Source organism: Ranitomeya imitator, chromosome 1 (genome assembly GCF_032444005.1).
Source record: "Ranitomeya imitator isolate aRanImi1 chromosome 1, aRanImi1.pri, whole genome shotgun sequence".
In the NCBI taxonomy this organism is placed as follows: domain Eukaryota; kingdom Metazoa; phylum Chordata; class Amphibia; order Anura; family Dendrobatidae; genus Ranitomeya; species Ranitomeya imitator.
Window position 1 is genome coordinate 303,518,097 of NC_091282.1, and position 19,149 is coordinate 303,537,245.

The 19,149-nt window shown below is 47.8% G+C and overlaps 1 protein-coding gene across 1 annotated transcript in view; it reads left to right on the top strand.

Moving 5' to 3' along the window:
• RSPH14 (radial spoke head 14 homolog) overlaps nucleotides 1-19,149 on the top strand; it is a 416,596-nt gene that overhangs the window by 337,350 nt on the left and 60,097 nt on the right. Inside the window, exon 5 of the mRNA XM_069757622.1 lies at nucleotides 6,684-6,909. Within this exon, the coding sequence (XP_069613723.1) occupies nucleotides 6,684-6,909 (226 nt within the window). The remainder of the gene's footprint in view (nucleotides 1-6,683; nucleotides 6,910-19,149) is intronic.

The following is a 19,149-nucleotide window of genomic DNA, read 5'->3' on the forward strand; positions in this document are numbered from 1 at the left end:
TAGTCACTAACCAACATACCCTGGTATTGGATTACCTAACTGCCTCACAAGGGGGTATGTGTCAAATCATCGGACCCACCTGCTGTCATTATATAGACCCGAATAGTACTATGAGTATGACATTTAAATTAAAGGACGTACAACGACTCAGAGATCAGTATGACAAAGACAATGACCAGAATAAGGATAGCTGGTGGTCAGATACCTTTTCTTTTCTTAACCCAGCCAACTGGTTCAGAGGAATCGGTGGGTGGGTTGCTGGGATTATGCAGAGCATAATACATATAGTTATGATTATTGTAGTCATATACGTACTATTCCAGATTGTGCTCAAGAGTATCTCAGTATGCACAGATAAACTTTGTGTAATAGATGCAAGAGTATAAAGTTTTTTTTCCTTCTTCTCTTATGTTATCCTTTGCTAATACTGATTATTGCGCTTATTTTGCTATCCCTTTGTAATATCTGTACTTATTGCAAAACAAAGAAAAGGTTGCGAGAGTTAAACGGAAGAATTAATACTAGATTTGATTCTCTTATTGAATACAAGCATGTACATGTGTAATACCAAATAAAGGCTTTGTCTTTGGCCCTGTGGTAATAAAATAAATAAAAGAAAATGTCAAAGGGGGGAATTGTGGAGATCAGACTGAACTAAAGGAATCCATCTTGTCTTCTTCCTGAGAAATCTCGCTTACAACAAGATACATTTCTGCTGACTTGACATTTCCTTTTATGGAAGTAATCATGTGTGCATTCCTTCTTTCAATAGCAGCCTTTCATTCACCTTCCAGATGATGTAACTTTCTACTGATAAAGACTGGTATAGATTGTTTATGTAAGAGATAGTGAAATATGAGCGCTTGTGCGCATGTCTGTAAAAGAATAATTCTTTTCTATATAAAGGAAGGGCAAAGCCCAGAGAGAGAGATGTGCTCCTGGGCTTCCCCTGTATATGATCACACAATACCTTGTTTGCGTGTCATTTACTCAGGATCCCTACCTCTAGTAAGCCAGGGACTGAGAAGGACTTAACAGTACATTCTGCCTCCCAAAAACCGGAATAGAAAGTGATAAATCAAAGTAGTATCTTAGAATGTTACAAATGAAAACTTCAACTCGTCCCGCAAAAAACAAGCCATCATATGACTCTGGCAGCCAAAATATGGAAAAATTATAGCTCTAAAAATATGGTGATGCAAAAAAAATTGTTTTTGCGATAAAAAGCATAGTTTAGTGTGTGACAGCAGCCAAACATCTATAAACATAAGGATGAATGACCTAGGGGAGATCAAAACATCCAACACCGCGAGACACCATCACGTGTTTCTCAACACAGTGATCCAGAACACTGCCCCCATCCCTTATGGGAAATATGCAAATGCATGTAGAAAAGCCACGGAGACACCATCACGTGTTTCTCAACGCAAGCAATAAATAGCCAGGTCTTTCACCGGGAAGGAACAACCACGGGAAAGGCAGCATCCAAGAAGGAAAACCACCTATGCCAAAACATGGTATCCATCCACAGACAGCTGTTCCGGGGTATTTGCCCCTCATCAGTGTGGAGTAGGAAACTGGCTATTAGGAGCAGTGCCTAGTAAAAGGACTATAAACAGCAATCTGGTATCGCTGTAATCACACCGACCCTAAGAACAAAGTCACCTAATCACTTATACTGCACGAGGAACGACGTAAAAAATAAATAAAACTAATTCTTCACCTGCTGTTCATTTTTTCATTCTGCCTCCTAATGATCGCAGTAAGGCTCGGCACACATTTATCCTGTGGTCTGTGCTGAGCACTTACATTGGGGTGTTCGTGAAAATCTCTGAAATAAGTGATTCAGACGGAACCCTAAACAGAAGATTCCCTATAATGAGGCAGACCGGGCACTGTGGAAGCCATCTGACCTGTGATCCAGCGGTGTCCATCTTTTTAGGATTGCATAAAGTGCCTTCGGCCACAGTTTTGAGCATTTTTGAAAAGAATGACACCGCTGAACAGAGGCCAGACAGAATCCAGAGTAACTATGCTGCCTCATTATAATGAATGGATCCCTTGGGAGTTTCATCTGAATCACGTTACTCAGAGATTTAGATGGAAACCCCAAAGTATGTGCTCAGCGAAAAGCGCCGGATAAATGTGATCCCAAACTTATGTAAAATGTTCCCTATAAAAGCTTCAACTCAATCCACAAAAAAGCAAGTCCCCACTCAGGTTTGTCATGTGTTAACAGAAATATAGGGGGCTTCCATGTTACTGGTATTACAAAGGCTCTGGAAAAGCGATATGGCTCCTCCCCCTCCAAAAGAAATTCAGCAAATTCTCTGCTCCCAAATCGAAATGCCCACTCCTTACTGAGCCCCACTGTGTACCTAATCCACATATGGCATTCACGTGTTTTGGCATTTCTGAAGTGATGAGAGCCCACCTAACTTACAGGTGCATATCTCCAGAAGCTTGAGCTGGGCATAACGTACTGGTGACTGCAACTTACTGGTCACTACAGCGTATTGGTCAACACAACGGCAGTTTGCAGTTTTCACTCAGCAACATTCATTGCTACTTGTTTCTGGAAAATACCCATGAAGTCAAAATTGGCACTTCACCTGTAGATAAATTCCCAAAGGGGTATAATTTCCAAAATGGGGTCACTTGAGCGGGTGATTCTGCTCTTCTAGCAATTAGAGGCTCTGTATATGGAGTCCGCAAACTGTTCTAGGGAACTCTGCGCTCCAGTCTCTCCGTATAGCTAAGTAGTACTGTACAGCCACTTATGGGGTATTGCCACATTCAGTAAAAATTGTGGTACAAAGTATGGTGCCATTTTTACCCACTTCTTGATTGAAAATGTAATAACTGGGGCTAAAGCAAAAATTTTGATGGTAAAAATGTAGTTATTTTTTCTTCACTGCCCAATGGTATAAAATTCCGTGACACACCCGTGGTGTCAATATGATCACTGCACCCCTAGATGAATTCATTAAGAGGTGTAGTTTATAAAATGGGCTCACTTATGGGGGGTTCTACTGTTCTGGCACCTCGTGGGCTATCCCAGTGGGTCATGGCACTTGCAAACCATAACCGTAAAATCTGGCACTCTTTGCCTTCTGAGCTTTGCACTGTGCCTGAAGAATATTTCCCAATTACATGTAGGATAGTGGTGTACTCAGTAAAAAATGGACCTCAGTTTGTTGTTAAAAAAAATTGCTATTATTTCAAAAATTAAAAACTTGGAGCTAAAACAATATTTTAGTCGAAGAAATGTAATTATTCTTTCTTCACCGCTCAATGGTAGAAAATTCTGTGAGGCATATGTGGTGTCAATATGATCACTGCACCCCTAGATGAATTCATTGGGGAGTGTAATTTGTAAAATGAGTTCACATATAGGGGCTTTCTGTTGTTCTGGCACCTCTGGGGCTCTGCCAATGTGACAGGGCACCCTCAAACCATTCCAACAAAGCCTGAACTCCAATATGGTGCTTCTTCCCTTCTGAGCTTTGCACTGTGCCTCAAAAGTAGTATCAGCATACTCAGGAGAAATTGCACAACAAATTGTGTGGTGCAATTTCTCCTGTTACCCTTATGAAAATGCAAAATTTGGGGCGAAAACAAGATTTTTGTGGGGAAAAGTGATTATATTATTTCACGGCTCAAAGTTATAAACGTGCTCACCACCCATCTAAATACATTCCTTGAGGGTCTAGTTTCCAAAGTGACGTCACTTGCGGGGGGTTTCCACTGTTTAGGCACATCAGGACACGTCCAAATGGGATATGATTCCATGAAATTTTACATTCAAAAAAGTCAAATGGTGCTCCTTTCCTTTCGAGCTCTTCCGTTTTCTCCCTCATATTTGGTATTGGCATGCTCAGGAGAAATTACACAACAAATATTTTGGGGTCCATTTTTCCTTTTACCCCTGTCAAAGTAAAAAAAAAGTTGCATCTGAAGTAAACTTTTTGTGAAAAAAAGTTAAATGTTCATTTTTTTTCCACATTCCAAAAATAATTGTGAAGAGTTAATAAACTTCTTGAATGTGGTTTTGAGCACCTTGAAGGATGCAGTTTTTAGAATGCTATCACTTTTGGGTATTTTATGTCATATTGGCCCTTCAAAGTGACTTCAAATGTGATGTGGTCCCTACAAAAAATGGTTTTGTAAATTTTGTTGGAAAAATGGAAAATTGCTGGTCAACTTTTAACCCTTATAACTTCCTAACAAAGAAAAATGTTTGGAAACATGTTTCCAAAATTGTTCTGATGTAAAGTAGACATGTGGGAAATGTTATTTGTTAACTATTTTGTGTGACATATCTTTCTTTCTTTTTTTTTTATATAGCGCTAACATATTCCGCAGCGCTTTACAGTTTGCATACATTATCATCGCTGTCGCCGATGGGGCTCACAATCTAAATTCCATATCAGTATGTCTTTGGAATGTGGGAGGAAACCCACGCAAACACGGAGAGAACATACAAACTCTTTGCAGATGTTGTCCTTGGTGGGGTTTGAACCCAGGACTCCAGCGCTGCAAGGCTGCAGTGCTAACCACTGAGCCACCGTGCTGCCCTACATATCTGTGATTTAAGGGCATGAAAATTCAAAGTTTAAATATTGAGAAATTTTCACCACATTTCCATTTTTTTTCACAATTAAGCGCAAGTCATATTGAAGAAATGTTACCACTATCATGAAGTACAATATGTCACAAGAATACAATGTCAGAATCACCGGGATCCGTTGAACTGTTCCAGAGTTAGAACCACTTAATGTGACAGTGTTCAGAATACTTAAAATTGGCTTGGTCATTAACGTGCAAACCACCTTCAGGGGTACAGGGGTTAAGTATATGGTGCTGATTAAGAATATGACTTCGGTTTTGCCAGATTGGCTCTAGTTTCTTAGATATTTAATAGTTAATTAATTACAGTAAAATTCTGGTTTCAAAAAGCCACTTTTATAGCTGTGTAAGATTACAAATTGAAATGCAAAATAATTATATGGAATATTTCATTACTTAAAACAATGTTAAAGAGTCAAAAGACAGACCAAAAGATATTGCATTTGTTAACACACACAAGTCACATTGGAGGAATGCATTATATTCATATAGGAATTATATAAAAATCTTGAACATTTCAGCAAAAATAATGGGATTTTTTGAATTCAGCATCCTCAGAATACCCTAAATCCATTAAAAAAACCATGGCTAATCACAAACAAACCGTGAGAAAGGGTAATCAAGATGTCCGGGGTCAGATACCAAGAGAGCTTGTATGAAAAGTGAGGGATCAAGACAAAGGGGCTAGGCAAACAGGTGGTCAAAGACAAGGTCCAAGGTTGGGCTGTTAAAGATGAGAAACGGAGCACTGGAAAACAAGGCACACACCGCTGAGCGAACGCTACAACAGGCAATAATCAGGCACTGACTGCCAGCTAAATAGCCAGGGAATCACCCAGCACACGCCTACCCTGATTGGTGGTTAGACTGTCACTCAAAATACTGACAGCTCATCACGCCTCTGCCCCAGATTGGACAGCTGAGTTGTCACTCACAATACTGACAGCGCAGCACGACCCTGATTCTATAGGGTGACTGATCTGTCACTCACTGTGTCCAGTAGACAGTGAATAGTAGAATCATGACAGGAGGTAAGAGAGTTGTTCTAACATTCTAGAAGTCATGGACTTAAAGGGGTTGTCCGGTCTTAAGCTACAAGTCTGCAGTCAGTCAATGTGACTGCACACTTATAAATCCTTCAAACTGTGAACATTCTGTGGTGTTGGGTGCAGTGGGAACATGACAGCAAGTAAGTGATTTGCATATATGCGGCCACTTGCCTACTAGATAGGCATTGCCTCGCTCAATGCAAGTGTATCGAGGAAGGTCCGGAAACAGTTTAGTAGGAATGTGAGCGGTAGTTTGCAAATCGCATACAGTGCCTGTAGATTCATAGCTTAACACTGTACAGCCCCTGTAAAGTATCCATCCATACAGTTCAGTCTAAAGTTAGCCAAACCCACTGATATCAACAGCATTGGCCGACGGTCTATTGTTTATGGTGACACCGACCAACTGATGGCTGGGTGAGTTGTTGACCGCACATGTCTGATTTTGGGTTGCCGATGATATAGTACAATTATGACATTGTGCAGTGACAATGGCTGTTCCCTCTATGCTGTGGGCTCTGGACATGAGAGTGTTAATATCACAGACAAGTATATCTGTCATAGGGATGTCTGCCCTGATTAGAACAGCGGAGCTGTGCTGATATTCTCACTGTGCTAGTCAGTGTGTATTTAATTGTGTATAGTGAAGTTATTATTATTATTATTATTATTATTATTTATTTATTTATATAGCACCATTGATTCCATGGTGCTGTACATGAGAAGGGGTTACATACAAGTTACAAATATCACATACAGTAAACAAACTAACAATGACGGACTGATACAGAGGGGCAAGGACCCTGCCCTTGCGGGCTTACATTCTACAGGATTATGGGGAAGGAGACAGTAGGTTGAGGGTTGCAGGAGCTCCGGTTAAATTAATATACAGTATATCCATACAGTTAAAGCGGGCACACTTTAAGCTGCCAGGTTTACAAAAAAAACGTATGTGCCCAATATGGTTATTGCCACGTCACTTATTGTGTCATGCTTGTATTGCAGGTGCAGCCGCTCTGGTTGACGCAGGCCTAGTCTCACAGCTGGTGAGGAAGTTGGAATCCGAGCTGGATGAAATACAGGAGGTCATCTTGGAAACATTACATTTCTGCTTACAAGCAGACGCTTCCCAGGCTCTTGGGGCAGGAGCTGTGATGGTCCTCAAGGAAAAGCTCAGCCACCCGTTAGTAAGCATTAGAAGGAAGGCTGCCTGCGCTCTCATGGAAATATGGTGAGGAATGGAGACCTGTCAGTATTCCTGTAAGGCCACTAGAGGGCAACATTTATACATGAATGTCATTTTCACTCTCATCAACACCCAGAAAGATGACAAGTACAGGATCATTGCTCTATTTATGTGGCGGATGTAATAGTAAAATATATATACAGCGGGTGAAATGAGTACTGAACACTTCACCAATTTTCTAATTAAATATATTTCTAAAGGTGCTATTAATATGAAATTCTCAAAAGATGTCCAGCCAATCTACACTGGCAAAGAAATCAAACCATAGATGTCCATGAATTAAGTAATGTGGAATAATGAGAAATGACGCTGGAAAAAAGTACTGAACATGCTTAGTGAAATCTATTTAATACTTTTTACAGAAGCCTTCATTGGTAATGACGGCTTCATGATCCTGTATGGAGAAACTAGTTGCGTGTAGAGATGGGCAGACCCCTGGATGTTTGGGTCCTGAGGGTTCGGGCGAATAGTTACCAGAGCAGTACCCGGACCCGAATCTGGACCCCATTCACGTGAATGGGGGGGCCCGAACATCCAGTGTTTGTTATGCTGTCAAGTGCATGACAGCGCAGCAAACACTGCTTCTAATTGGCAGTAAAATCATCACCGCCGGTCAGAGAGCTGCGATTCTCGCGCTGTCAAAAAACGGCATGAGCATCTGTGATCGGAGGTATAAAGTTTACTTCTGGTCACTTGTGTCAGCTGATGGGGCAACTGCTCCCATCAGCCGACGCCTGTTGCCGCTAATAACAGTGAGAGCAGGAGCGGCTGATGGGAGTATTCATCAGCCAGCTCCTGCTCTGTAAATAAATAATTAAGAAAAAAACGGCGTTGGTTCCCCGTCTTTTTGACAACCAGGCTTACTAAAGCAGCCAGTTGGAGGCTGGTATTCTCAGGCTGGTAATGGGCCATTGATATTGACCCCTCAGCCTAAAAATAGCAGCCCACAGCCACCCAAAAAAGGCGCATGTATTAGATGTGCCAATTCTGGCACTTTGCCCTGCTCTTCCCACTTTCCCTGTATCGGTGGGAAATGGGGTTCATATATGTGGGGTTGATGTCACCTTTGTATTTTCCGGTGACATCAAGCCCACGCCCACAGCTTAGTAATGGAGAGGTGTCAATAAGACACCTATCCATTACTAATCCTATAGTTATATGTAAATTTATAACACAGCCAGAATAAAGTCTTTTATTTGAAATAAAACAAAGCATACTTTTCCATTTTTATTTAAAAATAACAAATACAGTTGTACTCACTGTGTAATCAGAACTATATGGAGTTCTTGTACCTGACCTGGACTTTGGAATAAAGTTCGGGTCGGGTACTGGAAACCCGAACTTCCGTGGGTTTGCTCATCCCTATTGGTGACATATTCATTACTTATTTCACCCAGTGCAAGTATTACAAGTTGTTCTCACCTATTATTGTCTTAATAGATATAAGTTATGTAATGATTTTCTGTTTTAAAAAGATCCTAAAGTGTATGTGCCCACGATCAGGAAGATCAGTGTTTTGGACGCAGCTCACTGGCACTGCGTTCTACATTAGAAGCAGAGTAGATGAGATTTATAGAAATCCCATGCCTACTGTGCTTCTTTTTAACACTGTGTAAACTTGCCCCCAGTGCAGGTTTATGAGCTGCAGCATGTCAATTATTTGCAGCGGAGTCACTGTGTAGTTTCAATCATAGCCATTCATTAGATGCGGTAAATCCACATGGTTCAATGAACACCTGCGGATTTACCTGCGTGATTAGATTTTAGAACGCAGCAGTTTTGGACACATCGAAAATACGCTGCGCCCAAAAGGGTGCTATTTCCTGATGATGGGCTCATAGCAAAATAAGTTCTTTGGTGAAAACAAGTTATCATCTATCTACAAAAATGATGATAATAATTATTGATTGGTGGGGTCTGATCAATAAATGGGGCATTTTTATTCCCTATGGAGCACTTTTAACTGCGCTAGAATGGAGCAGTGTTGCGCATGCTCAACCAGGGCTTCAGTCATTCCATATGAGGCTGCTGGAAAAAGACAATTTAATTTTTCTTAACTTATAAGTTTATTTTATACTACATGGCAGCCCGATTCTAAAGAATCGGGAGTCTAGAATCCATATATACTTTATTTATTCAAATGTAAGAATAATACAATTAATAAATAATAGTAAGAAAGAACAAAAATAATAGGCAGTATGTGGAGAAAACACCAAACAAAAGTTCAAAATTGGTGTGAAAATGTCACTGAACCACTTCACAACTAAATATATATAGTTTTGGTAAATGGTATTATCATTTTTTTGACGAAATTCGGCAGGAGCTTGAAGAGCAACGTCACTGGGCCCGCCTCCACGCAGTAGAAACTTGCTGTGAGGTAAAAATTCAAAAATCACACCAAAATGGCGGGCGGAGTGTGTCACAGTACGGCACGTTTCTGATTGGTCGCTCGCAGCAGGCGGCAACCAATCAGACACTGGACACTGTTGACGTCACTTATCTCCGGACATTAGCTCCGGACATTAGCTCCGGACATTAGCTCCGGACATTAGCTCCGGACATTAGCTCCGGACATTAGCTCCGGACAAAGCCACGGAAGTTGGCACAAATTGCAGGAAGTAGTATTCTAGGCAATTAATCTCCGGACATTAGCTCCGGACATTAGCTCCGGACATTAGCTCCGGACAAAGCCACGGAAGTTGGCACAAATTGCAGGAAGTAGTATTCTAGGCAATTATATATTAGATTGTCATATATAGGACTTTAATGGAATTGGCAATATCAATTAATCTTTTTTTTTTTTTTTTTCATTTTGTTTTTTAAACTGGAAAAGTAGTGATTTGAATTTTTCTTTTTTAAAAATTGTTGTTACAATTTTTTAACTTTTTTTTGTCTTACTTTACACTGTCATTTTTAGTCCATGTGGATATTTATACCATCATTCGCGGGCTGTAGAAAAATATCTATTCGAAATTTATCCTGCTATATTTGGTCAAACAATTAATTCACACCTAATGTGATGGCTGGAGCTTCTTCTCCTTTGTGGGATGTGTGATGTTAAGGTACCGTCACACTTTAGCGACGCTGCAGCGATACCGACAACGATCCGGATCGCTGCAGTGTCGCTGTTTGGTCGCTGGAGAGCTGTCACACAGACAGCTCTCCAGCGACCAACGATCCCGAGGTCCCCGGTAACCAGGGTAAACATCGGGTTACTAAGCGCAGGGCTGCGCTTAGTAACCCGATGTTTACCCTGGTTACCATCGTTAAAGTAAAAAACCAAACGTTACATACTTACCTACCGCTTTCTGTCCCCGGCGCTCTGCTTCTCTGCTCTGGCTGTGAGCACAGCGGCCGGAAAGCAGAGCAGTGATGTCACCGCTCTGCTTTCCGGCTGCCCGCCGCTCACAGCCAGACCAGAGAAGCAGAGCGCCGGGGACAGACAGCGGTAGGTAAGTATGTAGCGTTTGTTTTTTTTAATTTAACGATGGTAACCAGGGTAAACATCGGGTTACTAAGCGCGGCCCTGCGCTTAGTAACCCGATGTTTACCCTGGTTACCAGCGAAGACATCGCTGAATCGGCGTCACACACGCCGATTCAGCGATGTCAGCGGGACCTCAACGATCAAAAAATGGCCCAGGCCATTCCGACACGAGCAGCGATCTCACAGCAGGGGCCTGATCGCTGCTACGTGTCACACATAGCGAGATCGCTACTGAGATCGCTGTTGCGTCACAAAACTTGTGACTCAGCAGCGATCTCGCTAGCGATCTCGCTATGTGTGACGGGGCCTTTAGGTGTTACAGTTAATGTTATTCATCAAGTCTTTGTGATGAATTTTGAAAAGAAATGGAAATGCTGGGGTCCTACCAGGGCCGTATTTAGAGTTTCTGCTGCCCTAGGCACTTTTCGTGCTGCCTCCCCCATTGGTGAGTATGACTAATGCAGACACTATCGGCAGAGACTTCGGCTACTTTCACATCAGCGATTTTTGACATTTGCGGCAGATCCGGCAGTTTTTCCGCATCCGTAATGGATCACTTATGGCAACACTGTGTTTGGTCTCATTCATTCCATATGGGACTTGCGGCACTTGCGGTTTTGCTGCGATCCGGCAAATGCGGTACTTGCAGCAACAGGAAAAAAATGCTGCTAGCAGTGTTTTTTTTTTGTCTCACCTCAAGTGCTGCACATGTCCGCAAGTCCCATAGGGAATGAATGAGGCCGAACGCAGAGTTGCCGGCCCATAAGTGATATGTTACACGACAGAGGCGGAAAAACTGCAGTATCTGCCGCGAACTGAGAAAATCGCTGATGTGAAAGGAGCCTTAGCAAACCTTTCCATTAGTTGTCATGCGAGAATCTGGTGGATCTCATACACAGTACATGGTCAGTTGATTCTGCCACGGTTGCAAGGTTTGGCTGACAGGTTTTTAAGGGGAACCTGTCAGTCGATTCATACTACCAAAACCACGGGCAGCATCACTCAGACTGCAAACAGGGAAGTTTATCTCTGCAATGCTGGGACGTTTCAGAGAGAATAGTTTGAATTGCTGGATGGGTAATTTAGTGAGAGAACGGACTAATCTGTGGGCTTCTCACTCCATGTCTCTAGATCAGGGGTGGGCAATTTATTTTCCCGAGGGGCCAGATGAAAGACCATGACTGTTGTGGAGGCCGAACCAATAGCATGAAAATAATTCTACTCAATATTAATTAATATTAATTGTATCACTTAATATTGAGCAGAACTAAGTATGCTGACACCCCCTATATATCTTTAAACCCCCCACAGCCCCTTAAATACAGCATGAGCCCCACACAACCTCCCCATATACAGCATGAGACCAGCCTCTCATCTCCTCTCCTCAGCAGCCTCCCCTCTCCTCACCAGCCTCTCACATCCTCCCATCACCAGCCTCCCCTCTCCTCTCCTCAGCAGCCTCCCCTCACCAGCCTCTCATCTCCTCTCCTCAGCAGCCTCCCCTCACCAGCCTCTCATCGCCTCTCCTCAGCAGCCTCCCATGTCCTCTCCTGAGCAGCCTCCCCTCACCAGCCTCTCATGTCCTCTCCTCAGCAGCCTCCCCTCACCAGCCTCTCATGTCCTCTCCTCAGCAGCCTCCCCTCACCAGCCTCTCATGTCCTCTCCTCACCAGCCTCTCATCTCCTCTCCTCAGCAGCCTCCCCTCACCAGCCTCTCATCTCCTCTCCATTCCAGCCTCTCCTTTCCAGCCTCTCCTTTCCAGCCTCTCCTCTCCTTTCCAGCTTCTCCTCTCCAGCCTCTCATCTCCTCTCCTTTCCAGCCTCTCCTTTCCAGCCTCTCATCTCCTCTCCTTTCCAGCCTCTCATCTCCTCTCCTTACCAGCCTCACATCTCCTCTCCTTACCAGCCTCTCATCTCCTCTCCTCTCCAGCCTCTCCTCTCCTCTCCAGCCTCTCCTCTCCAGCCTCTCCTCTCCTTTCCAGCCTCTCCTCTCCTGCCTCTCATTTCCTCTCCTTACCAGCCTCTCATCTCCTCTCCTTTCCAGCCTCTCATCTCCTTTCCAGCCTCTCCTCTCCTGCCTCTCATCTCCTTACCAGCCTCTCATCTCCTCTCCTTACCAGCCTCTCATCTCTCCTTTCAGCCTCTCGTCTCCTTTCCAGCCTCTCCTCTCCTGCCTCTCCTCTCCTTTCCAGCCTCTCCTCTCCTTACCAGCCTCTCCTCTCCTTTCCAGCCTCTCCTCTCCTGCCTCTCCTCTCCTTTCCAGCCTCTCCTCTCCTTTCCAGCCTCTCCTCTCCTGCCTCTCCTCTCCTTTCCAGCCTCTCCTCTCCTGCCTCTCATCTCCTTTCCAGCCTCTCCTCTCCTTACCAGCCTCTCCTCTCCTGCCTCTCCTCTCCTTTCCAGCCTCTCCTCTTCTTTCCAGCCTCTCCTCTGCAGCCTCTCCTCTCCAGCCTCTCCTCTCCTTTCCAGCCTCTCCTCTCCTTTCCAGCCTATCCTCTCCTTTCCAGCCTCTCCTCTCCAGCCTCTCCTCTCCTTTCCAGCTTCTCCTCTCCAGCCTCTCATCTCCTCTCCTTTCCAGCCTCTCCTTTCCAGCCTCTCCTCTCCTTACCAGCCTCTCATCTCCTCTCCTTACCAGCCTCTCATCTCCTCTCCTTACCAGCCTCTCATCTCCTCTCCTCTCCAGCCTCTCCTCTCCTTTCCAGCCTCTCCTCTCCAGCCTCTCCTCTCCTTTCCAGCCTCTCCTCTCCTGCCTCTCATTTCCTCTCCTTACCAGCCTCTCATCTCCTCTCCTTTCCAGCCTCTCATCTCCTTTCCAGCCTCTCCTCTCCTGCCTCTCATCTCCTTACCAGCCTCTCATCTCCTCTCCTTACCAGCCTCTCATCTCCTCTCCTTTCAGCCTCTCGTCTCCTTTCCAGCCTCTCCTCTCCTGCCTCTCCTCTCCTTTCAAGCCTCTCCTCTCCTTACCAGCCTCTCCTCTCCTTTCCAGCCTCTCCTCTCCTGCCTCTCCTCTCCTTTCCAGCCTCTCCTATCCTGCCTCTCATCTCCTTTCCAGCCTCTCCTCTCCTGCCTCTCATCTCCTTTCCAGCCTCTCCTCTCCTTACCAGCCTCTCCTCTCCTGCCTCTCATCTCCTTTCCAGCCTCTCCTCTCCTTACCAGCCTCTCCTCTCCTTTCCAGCCTCTCCTCTCCTGCCTCTCATCTCCTTTCCAGCCTCTCCTCTCCTGCCTCTCATCTCCTCTCCAGCCTCTCCTCTCCTTTCCAGCCTCTCCTCTCCTGCCTCTCATCTCCTTTCCAGCCTCTCCTCTCCTTACCAGCCTCTCATCTCCTCTCCTTTCCAGCCTCTCCTCTCCAGCTCCTCCTCTCCTGCCTCTCATCTCCTTTCCAGTCTCTCCTCTCCTTACCAGCCTCTCATCTCCTCTCCTTACCAGCCTCTCATCTCCTCTCCTTTCCAGCCTCTCCTCTCCTGCCTCTCATCTCCTTTCCAGCCTCTCCTCTCCTTACCAGCCTCTCATCTCCTCTCCAGCCTCTCCTCTCCTGCCTTCTCTCCTTTCCAGCCTCTCCTCTCCTTACCAGCCTCTCATCTCTCCTTTCCAGCCTCTCCATTCCTGCCTCTCATCTCCTTTCCAGCCTCTCCTCTCCTTACCAGCCTCTCCTCTCCTTTCCAGCCTCTCCTCTCCTGCCTCTCATCTCCTTTCCAGCGTCTCCTCTCCTTACCAGCCTCTCATCTCCTCTCCTTTCCAGCCTCTCCTCTCCTTTCCAGCCTCTCCTCTCCTGCCTCTCATCTCCTTTCCAGCCTCTCCTCTCCTTACCAGCCTCTCATCTCCTCTCCTTTCCAGCCTCTCCTCTCCTTTCCAGCCTCTCCTCTCCTGCCTCTCATCTCCTTTCCAGCCTCTCCTCTCCTGCCTCTCCTCTCCTTTCCAGCCTCTCCTCTCCTTACCAGCCTCTCCTCTCCAACCTCTCCTCTCCTTTCCAGCCTCTCCTCTCCTGCCTCTCATCTCCTTTCCAGCCTCTCCTCTCCTGCCTCTCATCTCCTTTCCAGCCTCTCCTCTCCTTTCCAGCCTCTCCTCTCCAGCCTCTCCTCTCCAGCCTCTCCTCTCCTTTCCAGCCTCTCCTCTCCTTTCCAGCCTCTCCTCTCCAGCCTCTCTTCTCCTTTCCAGCTTCTCCTCTCCAGCCTCTCATCTCCTCTCCTTTCCAGCCTCTCCTTTCCAGCCTCTCATCTCCTCTCCTTTCCAGCCTCTCATCTCCTCTCCTTACCAGCCTCACATCTCCTCTCCTTACCAGCCTCTCATCTCCTCTCCAGCCTCTCCTCTCCTTTCCAGCCTCTCCTCTCCAGCCTCTCCTCTCCTTTCCAGCCTCTCCTCTCCTGCCTCTCATTTCCTCTCCTTACCAGCCTCTCCTCTCCTTTCCAGCCTCTCATCTCCTTTCCAGCCTCTCCTCTCCTGCCTCTCATCTCCTTACCAGCCTCTCATCTCCTCTCCTTACCAGCCTCTCATCTCCTCTCCTTTCAGCCTCTCGTCTCCTTTCCAGCCTCTCCTCTCCTGCCTCTCCTCTCCTTTCCAGCCTCTCCTCTCCTTTCCAGCCTCTCCTCTCCTGCCTCTCCTCTCCTTTCCAGCCTCTCTCCTTTCCAGCCTCTCCTCTCCTGCCTCTCATCTCCTTTCCAGCCTCTCCTCTCCTGCCTCTCATCTCCTTTCCAGCCTCTCCTCTCCTTACCAGCCTCTCCTCTCCTGCCTCTCCTCTCCTTTCCAGCCTCTCCTCTCCTTTCCAGCCTCTCCTCTGCAGCCTCTCCTCTCCAGCCTCTCCTCTCCTTTCCAGCCTCTCCTCTCCTTTCCAGCCTATCCTCTCCTTTCCAGCCTCTCCTCTCCAGCCTCTCCTCTCCTTTCCAGCTTCTCCTCTCCAGCCTCTCATCTCCTCTCCTTTCCAGCCTCTCCTTTCCAGCCTCTCCTCTCCTTACCAGCCTCTCATCTCCTCTCCTTACCAGCCTCTCATCTCCTCTCCTTACCAGCCTCTCATCTCCTCTCCTCTCCAGCCTCTCCTCTCCTTTCCAGCCTCTCCTCTCCAGCCTCTCCTCTCCTTTCCAGCCTCTCCTCTCCTGCCTCTCATTTCCTCTCCTTACCAGCCTCTCATCTCCTCTCCTTTCCAGCCTCTCATCTCCTTTCCAGCCTCCTCTCCTGCTTCTCATCTCCTTACCAGCCTCTCATCTCCTCTCCTTACCAGCCTCTCATCTCCTCTCCTTTCAGCCTCTCGTCTCCTTTCCAGCCTCTCCTCTCCTGCCTCTCCTCTCCTTTCCAGCCTCTCCTCTCCTTACCAGCCTCTCCTCTCCTTTCCAGCCTCTCCTCTCCTGCCTCTCCTCTCCTTTCCAGCCTCTCCTCTCCTGCCTCTCATCTCCTTTCCAGCCTCTCCTCTCCTGCCTCTCATCTCCTTTCCAGCCTCTCCTCTCCTTACCAGCCTCTCCTCTCCTGCCTCTCATCTCCTTTCCAGCCTCTCCTCTCCTTACCAGCCTCTCCTCTCCTTTCCAGCCTCTCCTCTCCTGCCTCTCATCTCCTTTCCAGCCTCTCGTCTCCTCTCCAGCCTCTCCTCTCCTTTCCAGCCTCTCCTCTCCTGCCTCTCATCTCCTTTCCAGCCTCTCCTCTCCTTACCAGCCTCTCATCTCCTCTCCTTTCCAGCCTCTCCTCTCCAGCTCCTCCTCTCCTGCCTCTCATCTCCTTTCCAGTCTCTCCTCTCCTTACCAGCCTCTCATCTCCTTTCCAGCCTCTCCTCTCCTTTTCAGCCTTTCCTCTCCTGCCTCTCCTCTCCTTACCAGCCTCTCATCTCCTCTCCTTTCCAGCCTCTCCATTCCTGCATCTCATCTCCTTTCCAGCCTCTCCTCTCCTTATCAGCCTCTCCTCTCCTTTCCAGCCTCTCCTCTCCTGCCTCTCATCTCCTTTCCAGCGTCTCCTCTCCTTACCAGCCTCTCATCTCCTCTCCTTTCCAGCCTCTCATCTCCTTTCCAGCCTCTCCTCTCCTGCCTCTCATCTCCTTTCCAGCCTCTCCTCTCCTTACCAGCCTCTCATCTCCTTTCCAGCCTCTCCTCTCCTTTTCAGCCTCTCCTCTCCTGCCTCTCCTCTCCTTACCAGCCTCTCATCTCCTCTCCTTTCCAGCCTCTCCATTCCTGCCTCTCATCTCCTTTCCAGCCTCTCCTCTCCTTATCAGCCTCTCCTCTCCTTTCCAGCCTCTCCTCTCCTGCCTCTCATCTCCTTTCCAGCGTCTCCTCTCCTTACCAGCCTCTCATCTCCTCTCCTTTCCAGCCTCTCCTCTCCTGCCTCTCCTCTCCTTTCCAGCCTCTCCTCTCCTTTCCAGCCTCTCCTCTCCTGCCTCTCATCTCCTTTCCAGCCTCTCCTCTCCTGCCTCTCCTCTCCTTTCCAGCCTCTCCTCTCCTTACCAGCCTCTCCTCTCCTTTCCAACCTCTCCTCTCCTTTCCAGCCTCTCCTCTCCTGCCTCTCATCTCCTTTCCAGCCTCTCCTCTCCTGCCTCTCATCTCCTTTCCAGCCTCTCCTCTCCTTACCAGCCTCTCCTCTCCTTTCCAGCCTCTCCTCTCTTTTTCAGCCTCTCCTCTCCTGCCTCTCCTCTCCTTACCAGCCTCTCATCTCCTCTCCTTTCCAGCCTCTCCATTCCTGCCTCTCATCTCCTTTCCAGCCTCTCCTCTCCTTATCAGCCTCTCCTCTCCTTTCCAGCCTCTCCTCTCCTGCCTCTCATCTCCTTTCCAGCGTCTCCTCTTTTTACCAGCCTCTCATCTCCTCTCCTTTCCAGCCTCTCATCTCCTTTCCAGCCTCTCCTCTCCTTACCAGCCTCTCATCTCCTCTCCTTTCCAGCCTCTCCTCTCCTTTCCAGCCTCTCCTCTCCTGCCTCTCATCTCCTTTCCAGCCTCTCCTCTCCTGCCTCTCCTCTCCTTACCAGCCTCTCCTCTCCTTTCCAGCCTCTCCTCTCCTTTCCAGCCTCTCCTCTCCTGCCTCTCATCTCCTTTCCAGCCTCTCCTCTCCTGCCTCTCATCTCCTTTCCAGCCTCTCCTCTCCTGCCTCTCATCTCCTTTCCAGCCTCTCCTCTCCTTACCAGCCTCTCCTCTCCTTTCCAGCCTCTCCTCTCCTGCCTCTCCTCTCCTTTCCAGCCTCTCCTCTCCTTACCAGCCTCTCATCTCCTATCCTTTCCAGCCTCTCCTCTCCTGCCTCTCATCTCCTTTCCAGCCTCTCCTCTCCTGCCTCTCATCTCCTTTCCAGCCTCTCCTCTCCTTACCAGCCTCTCCTCTCCTTACCAGCCTCTCCTCTCCTGCCTCTCATCTCCTTTCCAGCCTCTCCTCTCCTTACCAGCCTCTCCTCTCCTTTCCAGCCTCTCCTCTCCTGCCTCTCATCTCCTTTCCAGCCTCTCCTCTCCTGCCTCTCGTCTCCTCTCCAGCCTCTCCTCTCCTTTCCAGCCTCTCCTCTCCTGCCTCTCATCTCCTTTCCAGCCTCTCCTCTCCTTACCAGCCTCTCATCTCCTCTCCTTTCCAGCCTCTCCTCTCCAGCTCCTCCTCTCCTGCCTCTCATCTCCTTTCCAGTCTCTCCTCTCCTTACCAGCCTCTCATCTCCTTTCCAGCCTCTCCTCTCCTTTTCAGCCTCTCCTCTCCTGCCTCTCCTCTCCTTACCAGCCTCTCATCTCCTCTCCTTTCCAGCCTCTCCATTCCTGCCTCTCATCTCCTTTCCAGCCTCTCCTCTCCTTATCAGCCTCTCCTCTCCTTTCCAGCCTCTCCTCTCCTGCCTCTCATCTCCTTTCCAGCGTCTCCTCTCCTTACCAGCCTCTCATCTCCTCTCCTTTCCAGCCTCTCATCTCCTTTCCAGCCTCTCCTCTCCTGCCTCTCATCTCCTTTCCAGCCTCTCCTCTCCTTACCAGCCTCTCATCTCCTTTCCAGCCTCTCCTCTCCTTTTCAGCCTCTCCTCTCCTGCCTCTCCTCTCCTTACCAGCCTCTCATCTCCTCTCCTTTCCAGCCTCTCCATTCCTGCCTCTCATCTCCTTTCCAGCCTCTCCTCTCCTTATCAGCCTCTCCTCTCCTTTCCAGCCTCTCCTCTCCTGCCTCTCATCTCCTTTCCAGCGTCTCCTCTCCTTACCAGCCTCTCATCTCCTCTCCTTTCCAGCCCCTCATCTCCTTTCCAGCCTCTCCTCTCCTGCCTCTCCTCTCCTTTCCAGCCTCTCCTCTCCTTTCCAGCCTCTCCTCTCCTGCCTCTCATCTCCTTTCCAGCCTCTCCTCTCCTGCCTCTCCTCTCCTTTCCAGCCTCTCCTCTCCTTACCAGCCTCTCCTCTCCTTTCCAACCTCTCCTCTCCTTTCCAGCCTCTCCTCTCCTGCCTCTCATCTCCTTTCCAGCCTCTCCTCTCCTGCCTCTCATCTCCTTTCCAGCCTCTCCTCTCCTTACCAGCCTCTCCTCTCCTTTCCAGCCTCTCCTCTCCTTTTCAGCCTCTCCTCTCCTGCCTCTCCTCTCCTTACCAGCCTCTCATCTCCTCTCCTTTCCAGCCTCTCCATTCCTGCCTCTCATCTCCTTTCCAGCCTCTCCTCTCCTTATCAGCCTCTCCTCTCCTTTCCAGCCTCTCCTCTCCTGCCTCTCATCTCCTTTCCAGCGTCTCCTCTTCTTACCAGCCTCTCATCTCCTCTCCTTTCCAGCCTCTCATCTCCTTTCCAGCCTCTCCTCTCCTTACCAGCCTCTCATCTCCTCTCCTTTCCAGCCTCTCCTCTCCTTTCCAGCC